This window comes from Aspergillus heteromorphus (genome assembly GCF_003184545.1).
Source record: "Aspergillus heteromorphus CBS 117.55 chromosome Unknown BO70scaffold_1, whole genome shotgun sequence".
Taxonomy (NCBI): Eukaryota; Fungi; Ascomycota; class Eurotiomycetes; order Eurotiales; family Aspergillaceae; genus Aspergillus; species Aspergillus heteromorphus.
The window spans coordinates 2,281,972-2,299,792 of NW_020290406.1; the positions used below are offsets into that span (position 1 = coordinate 2,281,972).

The following is a 17,821-nucleotide window of genomic DNA, read 5'->3' on the forward strand; positions in this document are numbered from 1 at the left end:
CCTAGCACAAGCATATGCTTCACAACACACAAAGCCTAGATACCACTACCACTACCACTACCACGAATACTACCACTACCATAAACACAACACAACACACCACACCACACCAATAAATATCAAATCTATGCAGAAATTACTAGTAAGTAGTATCCAAAATATTTGTAAGTAAATAAATTACGTATATTCCAAGCTTTATAGTTCAAAAAGTCAAAAAGAAAACTCCAAATACCCATGCTGCTGATGCCCACACAGCGTCCGTCCAATGCAAGACATGCACGCACAATCAGGTAATCAGTCAATCAGTCAATCAATAAACCAATCAGTTAATCAAACAGGTTAAGCAAGCGGGGCGGGGAAGTGGGTAGGCAAGTAATCAATCAATCAATTCATCCAGGCTAAAACGCGATTCAAGTAAGAACACATACACGGGAAAGACAGACAAACAGACAGACACAAACACCGTGATTCCAGGTCCCTATACCAAGTGGGAGAAGATGAGAAAGGAAGGGGACAAAAAGGGGGGTGGATCCAAAAAGGAACAAGAAGTGAAGAGGATTGCAGGAGAGAAGTGAGGTAGAGGTATGTCGGACAAAGAAAATGAATGAAATGGATATAGATAGATAGGTAGGTAGGTAGGGTGTGGAGAGAGGTGGAACGCCGGGTTCGGTTCGTCGGGGAGGAAAGGATCCAGGATATCAATCGCAATCAAGGCGAGAAGACGAAGAAGAAGACACACGAGACATAGGAAAGGGGAAGGTCGGGTTATCGACAACGAGGTATATGCATGAATATGTATGATCAGGTAGTTTCTTCTAGGGCGGCTTTGATCTTGGCGAAGAACCCGGCCGGCCAGGCAGCGAGTTCCTCGTCCTTGGGGATGCCGCGGACGCGACAGTGGTTGACAACGTTGACGAGGATGCGGTTCAGCATGTCCTGGGTGACGGGGACGGCGCCGTCGAGTTGGGCGTCGGGGTAAAGGAAGGGGTCTCGCTGGGCGAGGAGCTCTTCGACGGTGGGACGGAGGGTCTGGTCGCGCTGGAGACATCCTTTCAGGGTTCGGACGAGCCCGGGGGGCACGGGGACGCCGCCGACGCCGAAGGCGGGGAAGTCGATCTTGACGTTGGGGTTGGGGATGGCCAGGATGCGTTCGTAGTACTTGGGGATCTTGGCGAAGGGGGGCTGGCCATACACCATCTTGTAGAGGATGCAGCCCAGACTCCAGACATCGCTGGGTTTGCCGAGCTTCATCATCTTGCCGACGCTGGCGGGGAGGCCGAGGGAGGCGTTGGAGTCGACCAACGCTTCTGGGGACATGTAGTTTGGTGTTCCAACTTGCTGCTCGCGGTGTACGTTGACCGTGTTGTCTTGGATGGCGTTCGCGATACCGAAGTCGATCAGCTTCAGTCGGCCCTGGACCAGGAGGAAGTTCGCAGGCTTCAGGTCCGAGTGCACGACGTTGTGGTTGTGTACGGCTTGAACGCATTCCAGCATCTCTTTCCAGTAGTATCGGGTGAAGTTGATGTCGCATCGGGCATCCTCAGCGTTGAGCCGATAGGTGAGGATCTTTTCCAGGTCGGATTCTCCGATTTCCATCAGGACGCTGAGGGTGTGCTTGTCTGAGTTCAGCTCCCAGTCGAACAAGCGCACGACACGATCCAGGTTCTCTAGTTTCTTTAGGAGGTCGATTTCACCTTTGTAACCAGCCAAGGTGATCGGGTCGACGTCCTCAAGATTCACTCTCTTCAAGGCGAAGATCTTGTAGTTCTCCGCCATGACCCGGTAGACCCGCGAACTTCCACCGCGGCCGATGCAATCCAGCCGGGTGAAGGGCTTGTGGTTCACCGAGACCTGGCTGCGCTTTTTACGGGACTGTGACGCGGTGGATGCCCCTCCAGTGGCGGTGGCTGTCTCGAGAACGGACATCTTGGGCGGGGGAGGGGCCGGTCTGTGAGGGGTGTTGTTGCTTCGTGTTGCGAGGATCTGTCGAGGCGAGTTTCCGTTTCCTGCCGGCGTCTCCGCACTCTCTTTCTTCCCCTCCCCGTAGACTACCGCGGGCTTATCCGGTCGGTCCAGTAGATTGAAGCCCTGGGGCTTGACACGCTTGAATGTCGGTGGCGGTTCGTTCTCCTGGTCCCTAGACGAAGGTAACGATGGCGGAGGAGGCACCTTGAACAAAGGCTGGTCTTTTGCACTTGAAGGTTTGGAGGACGCGTCGGAAGAAGAGCCGGGTGTCGACTTGGAGTAGGATCCATAGGACTTGGGCGATGAGGACCTGGAAAATGGCCCGTCAGTCCGAGAATAGGACCGATGTTCGTCGGACCTCTGTGGCGGGCTCGGGTCCGCCCATGACACCTTGGGGGAGGAGGATTTCGCGGTGGTCTTGTAGTGGTAATCGGCATTGTCATCGTGTGCGTCTAGTTCTCGATCTTCGTTGTTCTCTTCGCTCTGTCGTCGTAACACGCCCCGTCTTGCGGGGCCGTTCAAAAATGTTCCCGTGAGCCTTCCGACCCTCTTCACCCGCAATGAGCTTTGCATGCCCATATCATCGAGATTGCGGGTTCGGAGGACCGAAGACGTGCCGATGCGAGGCGCGTAATCATCCTCATACCGCGACTTTCTTTCATCTTCTGAGCGTTCCGCACTCCCATGTTCGTCGAGATAACTCCTTTCCTCCGATCGTTTTTGAGACGGTGATATAGATGGCGGTGACCGTGTATGGCTCCGCGAGCCATTGATGCGCACACTGCGTGGTCTCGGGGCCGGAGTGATGAAATCGTTCGAGTTTGTTCTGACTTCCGGTTCTGCACTCTCGCTGTTGGACAGGAGGGAACCCTCCCTCCGGGATCTTCCACCGCTACTATTCAGGGACGGCGCGATGCGAACGACGCGGGGCGCCGGGCTTCCGGTCGAGTGATCATTCGGAGAAGTCGTGCGAGATCGTCTTTCCTGGTTGGAGGCTGCAGAGCCCATGCGCTCGCCGCGCAGACGCGGGGACAGGTCGAGGCCATCCTCGTCGAGCAGGGCCTTGACGGAGGCGCTGAACTTGGGTTCGGGCACCTCGTCGTCGGAGCTGTCGCCCGCCGAGTAATGTCTCGCCGCGGACGAGTTGGACCGAAACGCGGTCGCGTTCTGGATGTCTGGCGAGGTCCGCCTGGACCCGGCGCGGGAGGTCGCGGCGCGGGACATCTCACGGTACGAGGGTTGGCGATGCAGGGCAGGGGGCGAGGGCATGATCACAGAGCTGGGCGAGGCCACATGGACGTGTCAGCCTCAAGTTCCAGCCCAGTTGGCCCCAATGTCGGCTGCAGCGAGGGCGGGGGGCGGGGGATGGGTGGTTGGGGTTAGTAGGTCGTTGGAGTCGGTGTTGGCGTTGGCGTGTTGTAGTTTCGTCGATTCGAAACATCCAACTGGGAATTGAATTGCGGGTGGCTGGGATCCCCACGGTCACGTGAACTGCCCCGTTGCCCCGGGCAATCGCGCCCGCACAACACAACTCCTCCTTGCTTCCAGGCACTGGAGTGAATAACTTCCTTCTCCCTCTGGGGGCGAGGAATGAGGGACCATTCACTGCATACAACTCTGCATTGCGTTCCCGTCAGCATGCAACCCAGCTGCCAGCTGTCGTCTGGACTCGAACCGGTGTCCCTCGGGGAATTTCGCGCAAATCACCGACTACCACGGAGTATCTATACTGCACCACCTCTTTATCAACGCGGGGGTGAGGGGTTTCTCTGGGCCGTGTGTGATCTTCAGTGGTGATCTGGGTAGTAGATGTACCTCGGGCTTTTAGAGGGGGTCTTTAATTGATCAGTGTGTGACACTCTTTGCGCGATTGGATTCCTCCGACTGGGGTGAGAGCTCGGTCCACTAATATATACTCTGGGAATGCAATCTCGTCCACGAAGAATATTTGGCACCACATATAACTCAACGTATTCAATTCCATATACTAATCAGCTTGGATTTTGGACTACCTAATAACTATATTCAAGTAATCTTTCTAGAACTTCTTCACATACCCCGGGTGTACCCATATCTAGAGATTTTGTGCTTACACTTGTAGTTACCGCCCCCAAGTCCCTGTAGGTGATCAAGATGATGTACCAACATACAGATAAATCACTCGCTACCACAAGCTCTCGCTACCGCAAACACCCAGATATGGCTAAATAACAGGTCCATAGGTTGATAGACCTGATGACAGCCTCCAGAGGGATTGTAATCTATTGAGTGCTGCTCAAGAGACAAATCTGATCTTACCGCGACAGAGCCCGAGGACCGCGGATTAAGTATTCCGTTTCCCAGAGAGCAGAGTAGATAACGATTGTAGATAGCACAGCTGGCCAAGGCGATTACGGGAATTCTCTTGGGGATGGACCAAGCAATACCCATGTTTGACCTTCGAGGCAGTAAGACTGGCGTTCGCCACGTATGGAAGACAGGCAATAGCTACAGACCATACCAGACAGGTCATATTTCTCTTCGTCTTTCGCTCACATGATCAATAAACCAAGAGTGTGTCCAACGAGGCAGACCGTGGTTGGCATGGGCTATGACCCCTTGTCTTTCTCTGCAAGCCTTGTCAGTAGGAACGATGAGCAGCTACGGAGTATACGGTAGGAATGTGGGCTCATCGGCAATAAATAATGTCATCCTTAAGCTTTTTCGGCGGATCCTTAAGCGGAATATTGAAACGACCGTCAGGATTATCGAGGTTTAAGGTTATGTATAGCAGAAACAGTTCTGGTTCCTGCTTTGCGTCTTGACATCGCATCAACTGGCGTTGTCAGCCAGTTCGAATCAGCCTCCAATGTTCGAACAGCGACCATCCATCTATCTTTTTTCTGCCTGCCTGACAAAATCCATCCCCTGGAATCTGCCTGAGTCTTGAACCGACGGCCACCAGGTGACCACCGAGGCCGTTCCTCATAAGCTCCAACCTGTGATGCGGTGGCGGTTTGAAGGGGAGGGCTTAGTTGTGATTCCTGACTCGTTAGTTCTGTGGCGTACCTTGATACGATCGACGGGGGATGGGGGAGGGGGGAGCAGACTGGATAGGGGATGGCTCCCCCAATCTTCTATCTTCTGCAGGAGTCAGTCAACGAACTGCTGGGGATCTTGCCTTGCGGCCTTAGTGCGTGGTTTGACGTGGATCATCACCGTCAAAAATAGAACGTGGAATAGTAGTGGTCTCTGCCAGAAGGACTAGGGAGATCGTGAAACACGGAGGAGGACCGGAGGGATGGGAATTGACGAGGTTGACGTTGATTGACGGGACCTGCCAGAAGCCAAAGAACCGAAACACCTGACATCACCTGATGGCTCGCCTCGCGCCTTCCCAAAGAGGCAGACCAGACCGAGTGCCTTTGTTTTTTTCCCTTTGTTTCCCTGCCGCCCTGAACTGAACTTCTCCTCTTCCCTGCCGTCGTCGTCGTCGTCGTCAACTCGTCGTCACTCGTCGTCGTACTGGCTTCGCCGGTGAGGTTTCCAGCAGCCATAGGCCAACCTCCAACCTGCTTTGTGTTCAAAAGTACTACCTCGTTTGCTTTTAGCCTACCGGTAATAGTAGCCGATTCTAATCTCCATTCGCCCAATTTTCGGGTGCCGGCGTGCCTGGCTACAGACAGTCCGGAGTACCACCTACCTAGGTTAGTAGGTAGGTCGGTGGCTAGGGACCGTGTGGCACAGAGCTGTCCTGTGGTACAACCTATTTGATCGAGTCAATCATCACTGCGAGATGGATGCAATCAGGAAAGTTCCCGAGGGCTGCCTCAAATCCCGGTCAACTCTAACTGGTAGGTCGATTAGATCGAGCCAATCTGAACCTGCAAGTAATGAGACACACGAAGCCTTCTTGCAGACGCCCCCCTCCCCCTCCCCCAATCCCCTCTGCTCCGAACCACACCCGATGTCCACTGTCCACTGTCCACTGCCTTGATCTCGCCCGGGCTGAGACCTGAGGGGCACTATCCTCCGTCGATGGAGCACCGCTAGTGTGTATCTACTCTGCAGTGCTAGTCTTGACCTCATTGTTGTTATTGCTGCTAACTACGGTAATCCTCGGTTAAAGCGGGCGGCCGGCAGCTCAGGCCATTGGGGCAAGAGGGCGGTGGAGCCTCAGGAACCAAGGGTGCGAGCCTCTTGGATCAGGAACACCGATTCTGGCAACGATTGCCTTCCGCTGACCTCCTTGCCATTGTCCCAGAACCAGGCCTTAATATTGGTGTCCTGGAGCAGTCTAGACTGGAATGCTGTACACTCTGTGTGACTTTTACTACAGTCATGCTGCGCAGCTTGGCCATGGGGGTTCCGTTGAATTCTCTGCTTCTAGAGCCCAGGCACTTTACCTCAAAGACTCTCGTCAGACACGCTAAGGCAATGCCTACTGAACCCGCAGCTTTTGTCCCTGACTAAAGGCAACGCTAGCCCACTAGTCTGGCGGGCTAAGGCGGCACACCCACCAGGCCACAGCACCGTATTTGGTTGTGCACAGAGGATATGCTTTCTGTGCCTCCGGCCCTCTCACTCTTCAGCCTAGGGAAGCTACGAGTAAGCCCCCTCCTTCACCCCCCCCCCCCTTCCCCCCCCCGGAACTCGTCCAGGCTAGCAACCCCGGTCCGCTTGTTTGGAATGAGGTATTTGGCCGCCCTTGGGGAAATTCGATTTCTATATTTGGCCATCACAGTGGGTGGCTGATGGAGTCCGACCCTGTTCAACACTACTATTCTTATTCAGAGACTCAAGATTTAACACCAGTCTCACAGTCTCATGGCGATGATGCACTGATAAGATCTGTGCTCCTTCAATAATTGATTAGAGTATCTGCCATGGGTCTTTCGGAACAGTGTTTGTTTGAAAGTTGGTGACAGTTTCCTTTGTATACCCATTTTCTCTGCGCGCCCATAGTTGACTATTTGCTTTTTCCCTTTCCATTTGAATCTTAACGTCCCGGAACTGGATTTATGCACTACCTCGGGAATTAGTTGATCAGTCAACGCACATATGTCACAAAATCTTAACGCCCTTTTTTCTTTTTCTTTTTCTTTTTTTTTTCCCTTTCCTTTGTCATTGCTTTTTTTGTTTTAGGTTCCCCTCTTTTGCTGTTACCAGTTCTCGCCGCCTTTTTCCCTGCTCCCCTGCCCCAGTGCCTGCCCTCGGTGTCCACAGCTGAATAGCTTGGATGAGATTTGAGTTTCCCTAGCTGTTTGATCACATTTTTAAAGGGAACCTAAGCAACTCTAAAGTTTCATGTTCTCATCCATGGGAAAACTGGACCAAGCTAACAATTCAGGGACAAAACACCGGCCGCGTTGATCATCCATGGCTCGACCTCGACGGGTGCCCGGCTCTGGGATTATCCTGTTGTTTACCCTATGCGGCCTGCATAGCCCGCCTGTCATTGGCCCGCATGTCCGATCACAATGGCCAACATCCGTCGCTCTGGACCTTGTGGTTGGCACATTCTTGCTTACCACTCCACTGGTGACCCGACGACGACGATGATGATGATGATGAAGATGATGCCCCCCCCCCGCTGATGAATCCATGCCGACTGCTGATGTGGTGCTGTCGATGATGATGCCGATGTCGACCTTGCTACGCTCCCCCCCCCCCCAAAAGGTCTTCCCACCCACGAGCACATTAACGCCAATAGTATAATCCACTTCGCGCCCTCACGGACGGTCTGACCATATAATGCTGCTGGCCTTAGCGTCCTCAGAATTGATGACGGCTCGAGGACACTAGCCCTCTCCCTGACAACGGAGCCTCTCACCACACCACGGCCTGAGAGCACTGGACCCCTAATTGGTGGCTGGCCTGGTCTGTGGTTCCCCGGGCTAGCCTTTTCCCCCTGCTTACAGGCTTACAGCGCGTCCGTTGCTTGACAAAAAACAATAATCCTAATCAAATCCAGACGGAAGCGACCCGCACAGCTCGGGACTAATACCTTCCCAGTCAAGTAAACCGCGTTGCCTGAAATAGTATTCTCGTTCTGCTTAGTCTGTTTCGGATGTGCCCACCTACAACGCTGGTTCGCCTCCTAGTTTCCACTGGCACCCGGCGCATCCACTTGGCTAGCTTGGCCTCGAAGATCCGGGTCCCTCGATCCCAGATGGCCAACATGCTCCCGGCTGGGTGCGCTGCTCCATTCGTGGGTTCCAGACTTGGGGGAGGGCTCCATCGGCACGGCAGGGAAATTCCTCTCAGGGGTATATATACCTCGACGATGATCACCTCTCCCCACGGACATCTATCTTTTCTCATCACTTTGTTTTGTTCTGTTATTTGGGTTCTGTCGTTCCTTTTCGACCCTCATTTACAGTCTGTCGTTAACCCACTGGGCTGCCTCGAGCCAGCCGTACTTCCTTTTTTTTTTCTTTTCCTTTCTTCGCTTTCTTGACTGGTTCAATTTAGACATTCGCTGACGTCCTTGTCGATTTCCACATACACATTCTTTGCCCTTCCGGCACAATGCGTTCTAACAACCTTGTGGCGCTCGCCGCTCTGGCGAGCTACGCCGTCGCCCTCCCCACGAAGGAACTGGACCCCCGTACCTTCGGCCTCATCGCCGAAATCCTCGGCGACATTGGTGGTGACTTGACCGGTATCATTGAGACCCTCCTCGGCGGTGGCGTGGAGGCTTCGGCATCCGTTCTCACTGGTATCAGCGCTCAGGCAGCTGCTGTTCTAGAGGGTAGTGCTTTGGGATGCACCGCTGGTACCATCGAGGCCAGCGCCCGCGCGGAATTGGCTGCCTGGATCCGTGCCCACGCTTCGTTCGAGGCCTCTCTCAAGACGTCGCTGTTGGCCTGGTGTGAGGGCAGTGCCTCCGCTACCCTGTCGGCCGATGTCCGTGCTGGCCTGGCTCTATTCATCCCCACCTGCGCCGAGGTGGCCGCCAAGGGCGAACTGTACGTCACCATCGACGGTATCTTCGCCTCCTCAGAACTCGAAGTCGGTGTTGTCCTCAGCTCCTCCCTCCAGACCTCCCTGTCCGCCTTCCTCTCCGGATCCGTCGGCCTTGACTTGGATGCCGAACTTCGCGGCGGTCTCGCTCTTTGCGCCGGTGGTGGTGTTATCGGCGACCTGGATGCCGACATCAAGGCCTCCCTGAAGGTCTGGCTCAACGGCTCCGACTGCTCCCTTAGTGCTTCTCTGCAGGCTTCTGTTCTGGCCTGGTTGGAGGGCACCGTCTCGACCGGTGTCGTTTCTATCGGCTCTGTGCCTTCTGCCGGCCTCACCACCATCTCCGTCGGCTCCGCCATCACTGCCTTGGTCGACACCTCCGGTGTTCTCTCCACCACCGCCCAGGCCTACCTCTCTGCCTTCCTCGAGTCCAGCCTCGCCGTCGACATTGACGCCGATGTCAAGGTTGTTCTGGAGGCCTGTATCGCGGGCAAGCTCGCTACTGCTGTTAGCGCCGACGCCCGCTCTGCCCTGGCTCTGTGGCTTTCCGGCTCCAGCTGCAGCCTCGGTGTCGAATTGAAGTCCGTTCTCTTCTTCTGGCTTTCTTTCTCCCTCAGCGCCGATGTCACCGTCGACCTGTCCACCGACATCATCACCGAGCTCGAGACCTTCATCACCGGCACCATCGACACCGTCCTCGGTATCAACATCAGTGGTGTTCTCTCTCTCCTGCTCTCCGGAGAGAGCCTGGCTTTCCTCTCCATCGACACTCGCGCCGAGTTGGCCGCCGTCATTGGTGGCGCCGCTAATATCGACATCAGCACCACCATTGAGCTGATCATCATCGAGTGGCTCACCGGCTGCAGCGTCTCTGGCGCTCCCGGCCTCACTACCGTCACCGGCTCTGGCTCTGGATCCGCCTCCGCCTCGGGCTCGGCTTCCGCCTCGGGCTCTGCTTCTGCCTCCCTCGGTGGCTCTGGCTCTGCCTCCGCCTCCGGCTCTGCTTCCCTCGGCGGCTCTGGCTCTGCCTCCCTCGGTGGCTCCGGCTCCGGCTCCATTGGTGGCTCTGGCTCTGCTTCCGCTTCTGGCTCTGCCGTGCCCTCTGGCGCTGCTGCCATCGGTACCGGTGGCTCTGGCTCCGCCTCCGGATCTGCTTCTCCCTCCGGCTCCGCCTCTGTTGGCGGCTCTGGCTCCGTTGGTGGCTCTGGCTCCGTTGGCGGCTCTGGATCTGTCGGCGGCTCTGGATCTGTCGGCGGCTCTGGCTCTGCTTCCGCCTCTGGCTCTGCCGTGCCCTCTGGCGCTGCTGCCATCGGTACCGGTGGCTCTGGCTCCGCCTCCGGATCTGCTTCTCCCTCCGGCTCCGCCTCCGTTGGTGGCTCTGGCTCCGTTGGCGGTTCTGGCTCCGTTGGCGGCTCTGGCTCCGTTGGTGGCTCTGGCTCCATCGGTGGCTCTGGCTCTGTTGGCGGCTCTGGCTCCGTTGGTGGCTCTGGCTCCGTTGGCGGCTCTGGCTCCGTTGGCGGCTCTGGATCTGTCGGCGGCTCTGGATCTGTCGGCGGCTCTGGCTCCGTTGGTGGCTCTGGCTCTGCCTCCGCCTCTGGATCTGCTTCTCCCTCTGGCTCCGCCTCTGTTGGCGGCTCTGGCTCCGTTGGTGGCTCTGGCTCCGTTGGTGGCTCTGGCTCCATCGGTGGCTCTGGCTCTGTTGGCGGCTCTGGCTCCGTCGGTGGCTCTGGCTCCATCGGTGGCTCCGGCTCTGTTGGCGGCTCTGGCTCTGGCTCTGGCTCCGGCTCCGGCTCCATCGGCGGCTCTGGCTCTGGTTCTGGCTCTGGCTCCTTCCCCAGCGGTACTGTCCCCGTCGGCGGTTCCAGCCCTAGCAGCCCTGCCAAGTCCGGCTCTCCCAACGGCCCCAAGCCCTCTGGCGGCTTCCCCGGATCTGGCAACGGCTCCAAGCCCTCTGGTTTCCCTGGATCTGGCAACGGTTCCAAGCCCTCTGGTTTCCCTGGATCCGGCAACGGCTCCAAGCCCTCTGGCGGCGTTCCTGGATCTGGCAACGGCCCTCGTCCTTCTGGTGTCATTCCCTCGTCTCCTGCTCAGTCCGGCTACCCTGGCGCTCCCAGCGGCACTGTCGTCCCTACTGCCTCCATTCCCGAAGGTGCTAGCGCCGGAGCTTCGACCACCCCCTGCGAGACCATCACCCGCGAGACTGTTGTGCCCTACACCATCACCGTGGCTGGCTCCCCGTCTGTTGGCTACTCTACCTCGACTATCACTGAGACCATCACCCTCGGCTCCGGCTCCGGCTCCGGCTCTGGCGTTGTCCCCACTGCTTCTGTCCCTGAAGGCGCCAGCGCAGTGACCACCACCCCCTGCGAGACCATCACCCGTGAGACTGTCATTCCTTACACTATCACCAAGGCCGGTTCCGAATCCGTCAGCTACTCCACCTCCACCATCACTGAGACCATCCCTCTTGAGTCCGGCTCTCCCAGCGGTGTTGTTGTCCCCGGCGGTGCTGCCACAACTGAGACCATCACTCGTGAGACTGTCGTTCCCTTCACTGTCACCAAGTCTGGCTCCGAGTCCATTGGCTATTCTACTGTCACTGTTACTGAGACTATCGGCTCTGGATCTGGCTCTGGTTTCCCCAGTGGTGGTGTTGTCCCCTCCGGTGCTGCCGCTGCTGCTACTACCCCTTGCGAGACCATCACCCGTGAGACTGTCGTTCCCTACACCATCACCAAGGCCGGTTCTGAGTCCACTGGTTACTCGACCATCACCGTCACCGAGACCATCCCCGCCGGTTCCCTAGCGGTGCTGTTGTTCCCTCTGGTGCTGCCGCCGCTGCCACCACCCCTTGCGAGACCATCACCCGCGAGACTGTTGTTCCCTACACCATCACCTTGGCTGGCTCCCAGTCTGTTGGCTACTCTACCTCGACCCTCGTCGAGACCATCACTCTCTCTGCCCCCGCTGGCTCTGCCCCTACTGGCTCCAGCCCCGCTGGCGGTTCCAGCCCTGCTCAGTCCGGCTCCCCCTCCGGCGGCTCCCCTGGATCCGGCAGCGGCTCCAAGCCCTCTGGCGGTGTGATCCCTGGATCTGGCAGCGGCTCCAGCCCCTCCGGTGTTCCCTCGTCTCCCGCTGGCTCCGCCGCTCCTGGATCTCCCTCCGGCGGTGTTGTCCCCGGCTCCGGCAGCGGTGCTAGCCCCTCTGGCGGCGTCGTCCCCGGCTCTGGCAGCGGTGCCAGCCCCTCCGGCGCTGCCGCTGTTGCTACCACCACTCCCTGCGAGACCATCACCCGCGAGACTGTCGTCCCCTACACCATCACCTTGGCTGGTTCCCAGTCTGTTGGCTACTCTACCTCGACCCTCGTCGAGACCATCACTCTCTCTGCCCCCGCTGGCTCTGCCCCTACTGGCTCCAGCCCCTCCGGCGGTGTTGTCCCCGGCTCTGGCAGCGGTGCTAGCCCCTCCGGCGGTGTTGTCCCCGGCTCCGGCAGCGGTGCTAGCCCCTCCGGCGGTGTTGTCCCTGGCTCTGGCAGCGGTGCTAGCCCCTCCGGCGCTGTTGTTCCCTCCGGCGCTGCCGCTGTTGCTACCACCACTCCCTGCGAGACCATCACCCGCGAGACTGTCGTCCCCTACACCATCACCGTGGCTGGCTCCCCCTCGGTTGCTTACTCGACCTCGACCCTCGTTGAGACCGTCACCCTCCCCGCTGGATCTGGTGCTGCCCCTAGCGGTGTAAGCCCCTCCGAGACCCCCGCTGCCCCCGCCCCCGCCGAGTCTGGTGCTGGTGCTGGTGCCGGTGGCGCCCCCAGTGTCACTGCTGTTCCTACTTCCAGCGTCCCCGAGGGTGCTGCCGCCATTGCCACCACGACCCCCTGCGAGACCACCACCCGTGAGACCGTCATCGCCTCCACCATCACCGAGGCTGGCTCTGCTCCCTCGGTTGTGTACTCGACCTCGACCATCATCGAGACCATCACCCTCCCCGCCGTCACCATCACTGCCTCCGCCCCCGCCGAGACTGCCCCAGTGCCGGCAACGGTGCCTCCCCCAGCGGTGGCGCCGCTGTGCCCTCCGGCGCCGGTGCGGCCTCTGAGGGTGTTGTCCCCGTCTCCACCAAGACCGAGACCATCACTCCTCAGATCACCACTGCCCCGGTTGCTGGCTCCGGCTCCGGCTCCGGCTCCGAGGCGGTCACCGTCACTGTGACCGCCACCGTCAGCGTCTCTGTTTGCGACTGGTAAGCTCGCAGCAGACACGCGGAAGTTACGAGACGATAGCAACGGCATCCATGGTGAAAAATCCTCCTGTATATACCTAATTTTCTAATTCTAATTCGTGTGAAGATTGTCTGGACTATGTACTCGAGCTTTGTGTGAAGTGGAGGGAAGCAGGACATGTATAGTGGCCGCGTCGATGCAGTTCTTTACATTCTTCTGGCTTTTGACTGTTTTGATATTGTGTACCATTTTTTTTGAGTTTCCTTTAATGGAGTCCATTCGTTCTTGCAGATATAATGATGTGTTTATTTGACCACCTACCTGTATAGTATTGATTGATCGTGATATTGACGATTGCGGGTCAGCTGACCTGCCTGTGAATGTATCTTTTTTTAGGGTTTAGAAATCTGTCTCGTAGCCCGACAACTTTGAGGGTAATCTTAACGTCGCCCCCCCCTGATGATCGCTTAGGTAAGATCGCATTCCGCCCGCGATGATCATTCCGACGGACGGTGAGGCTTTTTCTCCTCACCATTTTCTTTTCTTGATTCTTCTGGTGGAAATAATAAAAATCATAATGACTCCCCACCAACCTGCAGACGAGGTCCGATCGAGCCGATCCTAATTAGCGAGCGCAGCCACATCCGTCCGCCCGTCAGACGGGAAGACAGTCAGTCAGTCACGATGAAGGAATGGCCTAGACTGAGGTAGACTCACAAGTCACAACTGCCGTACCCGAACCTGCACTTACTTCTTCCGTCCCGTCACGGCAGGGGTGAGTGGATCGGGGTGACGCATGTCGATTCTATCTATCTAGATAGTGGTCCCCTCCACTTTTAACGAGGTACTATCCCTCTATCTATCAATCAATCAATCAATCAATCAATCAATCAATCAATCAATCAATCAATCAGTCAGTCAGTCTATCGGTCTATCAATAATCTATTTTTTATCTGTCAATCACTCTATTTGAGTTTAAACTCCGGGTTCAGGAGGGATACAGTTATTAGGTATGGGGCGTAGGTTCTACATAATAGATTGATACATAGGTAGTGGGTTAGTTGCTGGTATAGAATATAGATAGACATCGCCTAGCTTACAGTATAATATCGTGTGATGGGGGTTTGGAGGGTGGAGGTACGTACCACGCCTAACTCTAAGGTAGTAAGTAACCATGTACTTTTACTTGCATGGACTGTCTATCTGCCACTAGTTAACTACTAGTATGTACATATAGTCTTAGTTACATAGTATTAACTACTACATCAAGGAAGAATAGTCACCAGGCAGCCAGGCAGCCAGGCATCAAGCATGGACAATGAATGGACAAGTCTCCTGCTCTGCTGTCCCGGTCCTTCACCCATCTCATTCCCTCTCCTATCTAGTATCTCCTATCATATCCTATCCCCGAATAACATGCCAGCTATATACAATCCTGCAAGACTGTATACAACCGAAACAGGAAAATAAACAATAGCTTAGTAAGTAATAGAAAGATAATCATATCATGCTCCATCCCTCGGTATAATTAAAACCAAATTAGCAAAAAAAAAAAAAAAAAGAAAAAAAGTCCTAATATCTCGAATCCAAATCCAGATACTCGACCATGTTATCAGAGTCAGAGTCAGAGTCAGAGTCAGGGGTTAATTATAATAATGTTGACGCTCATCCGTATCGCATTCGCAGCCCTAAATCACCCAGAAAATGGGCTCCTCCAACGTTAACGGCCAATAGCGCAAACGGGTTGGTCGGTCGCTCACTTACTCACTCCCTCCCTCCGCTAGCAATCAATAGTTTCGGATCCATTATCTAGTCTACAGATACTATCTATCCACTGTCTGTAGACCTAAATTCCAATGAACCCAAAATCAATAGTCCGGACGCCCGAGCATGGCTGATAATCTAACTTAAATCTCATAATCTAATTGTTCTAGTCATAGCCTTGTGGGGCTCAAAAAAACGGTCGAAACCGGGGGAAACTTTGTTCTCTGGCTGGGTGGGCTGGTGTAAGTATCTAGGTATAGGTACTCCTGCGCGCTAACGGTTAAATAGTCCTGTTCTGTCTGTCGGGGACTAATATTTGAGTCCTTGGGAGACTAGATAGATGACTATTGACCTGAAAATCAGGAGAGTTCTCCTACTACGACTCGACTAGACTAGACTAGACTAGACTAGACTAGACTAGAATAAGGATTACCATAGGGTTAAGGAGGAGAGTCTGAGTTGGACACGCGAGTGAAGTATATTCAACCACGCAAACTATCGAAGATACTATTGACGGAGGTATTGCTCGGAAGGGTTTGGGGTCTGTCTTGTCTTTCTTGTCAAGGGTAACCTTTTTTTAAAATCATTTCTTTTTGATATTGAACCGTTGTACCGCGTGGGGGTGCGACATCGGGTGGTCGTGGTCGTCCGGTTCAATAAGACGCTCTTCACTGGGAGAGAGGGTGTGGTGGTGGTGGTGGTGGTGTGATGTGATATGTTTGATGTGGTGTTTGTGTTGAATTACTTGGAAGGAGGCGTCAAGGTGCTACCTACCTTGTCGCTCGAGGCGGTCCGGCGCATCGCGACGATTTTCTCGCGGAGAAGTCTCTCGCGGAGTTCCGAGCTGGAGATTCGTGCGCGGGCAGGATTCGAGGTGGTAGTCTGGCGGAAGGGCAGGGATGGGGTTAGTCTTGTGTCAGATAGGGAGGGACAAGGTCCGGGGACGGCGGATATTGAACGAACTTGGAAGAGCCATGGGGATAGCGTGGAGGATACCCTCGAAAATTTATTCACCCACCTCGGTGGCATCTTTCATCTCTTGGTCGCTGGAGCTCGCTTTCTCGGGTCGCGGCGATGCGCGTCGGGGGGCTTCCTCGTTTTCATCAGCCATCCTCTGTCGCTTGTCACTGCGGACGGATACGGAGGAGGTGTTGCGCCGTCTGCGCGCGGCAGGGGCATATCTCGGGAGGGAGCGACGTCGCTTTCTGTCTCTCGCGTTGCTCCGGCTGCGACTGCGGGAATCCTGACTGGCGCTGCGATTGCGACTGCGGCTGCGGCTGCGGCTGCGGCTGACACTCCGGGATGAGTACCGGCGTCGGCGGTGGTCGTCGCGGTCTCTGCTGCGACTCAAGCGGCGGTCGTCACGGGACTTGCGGGCCTTTGTAATATCAGCAGTGGACTCTGGTCTATGGTCTCTCGAAGCACGCGATGATCCCCTGCGTCTGGCGCCGCCATCATCCGACCCGGGAGGAGACCGGGAACGGGACCTTGATCCAGAGGAACCTCTTCTTCTGCGCCGGTCCCTGTAGGCGGGCGACCGCGATGCACTGCGGGACGAAACGGATCGCCGTCTCCGTCGGTCTCTTCTGGGACTACGTGAGCGGGAGGATTCACTGCGGGATTTGGATCGAGCTCGATCACCGTAATCAGGACTGCGTCGGCGGGGCCTCCTGCGGTCTCCGCGGTCCGGGGAGACGGAGCCGCTCGCCGAGCGAGGTCGTCGGGGGCGGTCGTTGGCGGGATAGCGTGATCGACGAGGCGGGGGCGAGCGAGAAGAGGACGGGGAGCGAGAACGAGAGCGACTGGGCGATGGGGAGGGTCGACGGCCTCGACGAGGACCGGTGGGGACATAGGAATCGAACTCCCGTCTGCCAGGCGGCGGTCCGCGAAAGCGGTCCCGGCTGCGTTGTCTCGGAGGCGACCAACGTCTCTCGAAGTCGCGACCACCGCCACGGCCACCTCTTCTTCCTCCGCGAGGTCGATCCGATCGTTCTCTGCGTCTGATGTCCTCCAGTTCGCGCTCCCGGACGCGCTCTTGTTCCTTCTGTTTGCGGGCCTCTTCGGCGGCCTTTTCCGCTTCGATCTAGCCACGGCGTCAGCGCATCGGAACGCAACAAGACCCAAACGCATCCCACCTTCTCCTGTATCAGCTCCAGCTTCTTGGCTTCCAGCAGCTCCTTGGGGACGCCCTGAGGGTTTTCCTGGGCACTCAGACAAAGCGACCACAGCTCCTTGCAAAACCTGGCGGTGTCCTTGTCGAGAAAGCCGGTGAGTTGGATCTGGAGGGACTTGACATCGGGCTAGGCGCAGACAAAACAAGTCAGTTGGCAGGGCTTATCTTTTTTTGTGGGAGGTAAGACATGGCGAATCAGTCGGACGGAGGTAGGACATACAAAGCGCGACCCCTCCAAAAGGTTAAAGCACAGCTCGATGACCACGTCATCTTCATTGCCTAGAATCTCGGAGATCTTGCTAGCGATCCATCTGCAGCACGGTTCCATCAGCATGGTGACCCCCGACCGCATATCGGAGTCGCACTCAAATCCCCAGGGCGGAGGACGCACTTCTTCATGACCTCGATGTTGACCTTGTTCATGTCCACCTTGCGGCTGAATTCCGGGGGAAATTTGGTCTGCCGCAGCATCTTGGCATCCACGCTTGTCGCCATGGTTGCGAGCAGTTCGAGCGAGATCTCGCGGCCGGAGAGGGGAGTGGAAACGGTGCGGCGAGTGACGCGTTGATGCGGCGGTCGTGAAGCCCGCCGGCCACCCTGCCTGCCTTTTTGGCTCTTGTCGCCCGCCCCAGCCCGCCGCCCGGAGCCCGGTCGGGCCGAGGATAGCTTCAATCTTGCCTGTTTGGGAAGGTTCGCTTTACCGGCCGGCCCCCTTCACGTCGTCGAAGATAACTAACCATTGCATTCCATAGACA

At 56.4% G+C, this 17,821-nt stretch overlaps 4 protein-coding genes across 4 annotated transcripts; 2 read left to right on the top strand and 2 right to left on the bottom strand.

Moving 5' to 3' along the window:
• Positions 1–801: 801 nt before the first annotated feature.
• Positions 802–3,189, bottom strand: BO70DRAFT_282135 (serine/threonine/tyrosine protein kinase MPS1; the record flags this gene model as incomplete). Its single annotated transcript, XM_025539038.1, has 1 exon — positions 802–3,189. One exon carries the CDS (start codon positions 3,187–3,189, stop codon positions 802–804), a length of 2,388 nt encoding a protein of 795 aa, XP_025404458.1.
• Positions 3,190–7,304: 4,115 nt separating this feature from the next.
• On the top strand, positions 7,305–7,510 carry BO70DRAFT_357857 (uncharacterized protein). The gene has a single exon (XM_025542139.1). The coding sequence runs from the start codon at positions 7,324–7,326 to the stop codon at positions 7,504–7,506; it is 183 nt and encodes a 60-aa protein (XP_025404459.1). The 5' UTR covers positions 7,305–7,323; the 3' UTR covers positions 7,507–7,510.
• Positions 7,511–8,372: 862 nt separating this feature from the next.
• On the top strand, positions 8,373–12,286 carry BO70DRAFT_17442 (putative cell wall protein). Its single transcript, XM_025538389.1, has one exon. It carries the CDS (start codon positions 8,476–8,478, stop codon positions 11,992–11,994), a length of 3,519 nt encoding a protein of 1,172 aa, XP_025404460.1. The 5' UTR covers positions 8,373–8,475; the 3' UTR covers positions 11,995–12,286.
• A 3,096-nt stretch (positions 12,287–15,382) lies between these two features.
• On the bottom strand, positions 15,383–17,561 carry BO70DRAFT_425392 (PWI domain-containing protein; the record flags this gene model as incomplete). The annotated part of the gene is made up of 9 exons (XM_025547681.1): positions 15,383–15,564; positions 15,639–15,775; positions 15,912–16,271; positions 16,357–16,479; positions 16,535–16,761; positions 16,820–16,976; positions 17,029–17,193; positions 17,287–17,377; positions 17,458–17,561. 9 exons carry the CDS (start codon positions 17,559–17,561, stop codon positions 15,477–15,479), a joined length of 1,452 nt encoding a protein of 483 aa, XP_025404461.1. The 3' UTR covers positions 15,383–15,476.
• Between the last annotated feature and the right edge of the window lie 260 nt (positions 17,562–17,821).

Coding starts and splice junctions, on each gene's coding strand:
- BO70DRAFT_357857 (XM_025542139.1), top strand. CDS start 7,324: ATGGCTCGACCTCGACGGGTGCCCGGCTCTGGGATTATCCTGTTGTTT.
- BO70DRAFT_17442 (XM_025538389.1), top strand. CDS start 8,476: ATGCGTTCTAACAACCTTGTGGCGCTCGCCGCTCTGGCGAGCTACGCC.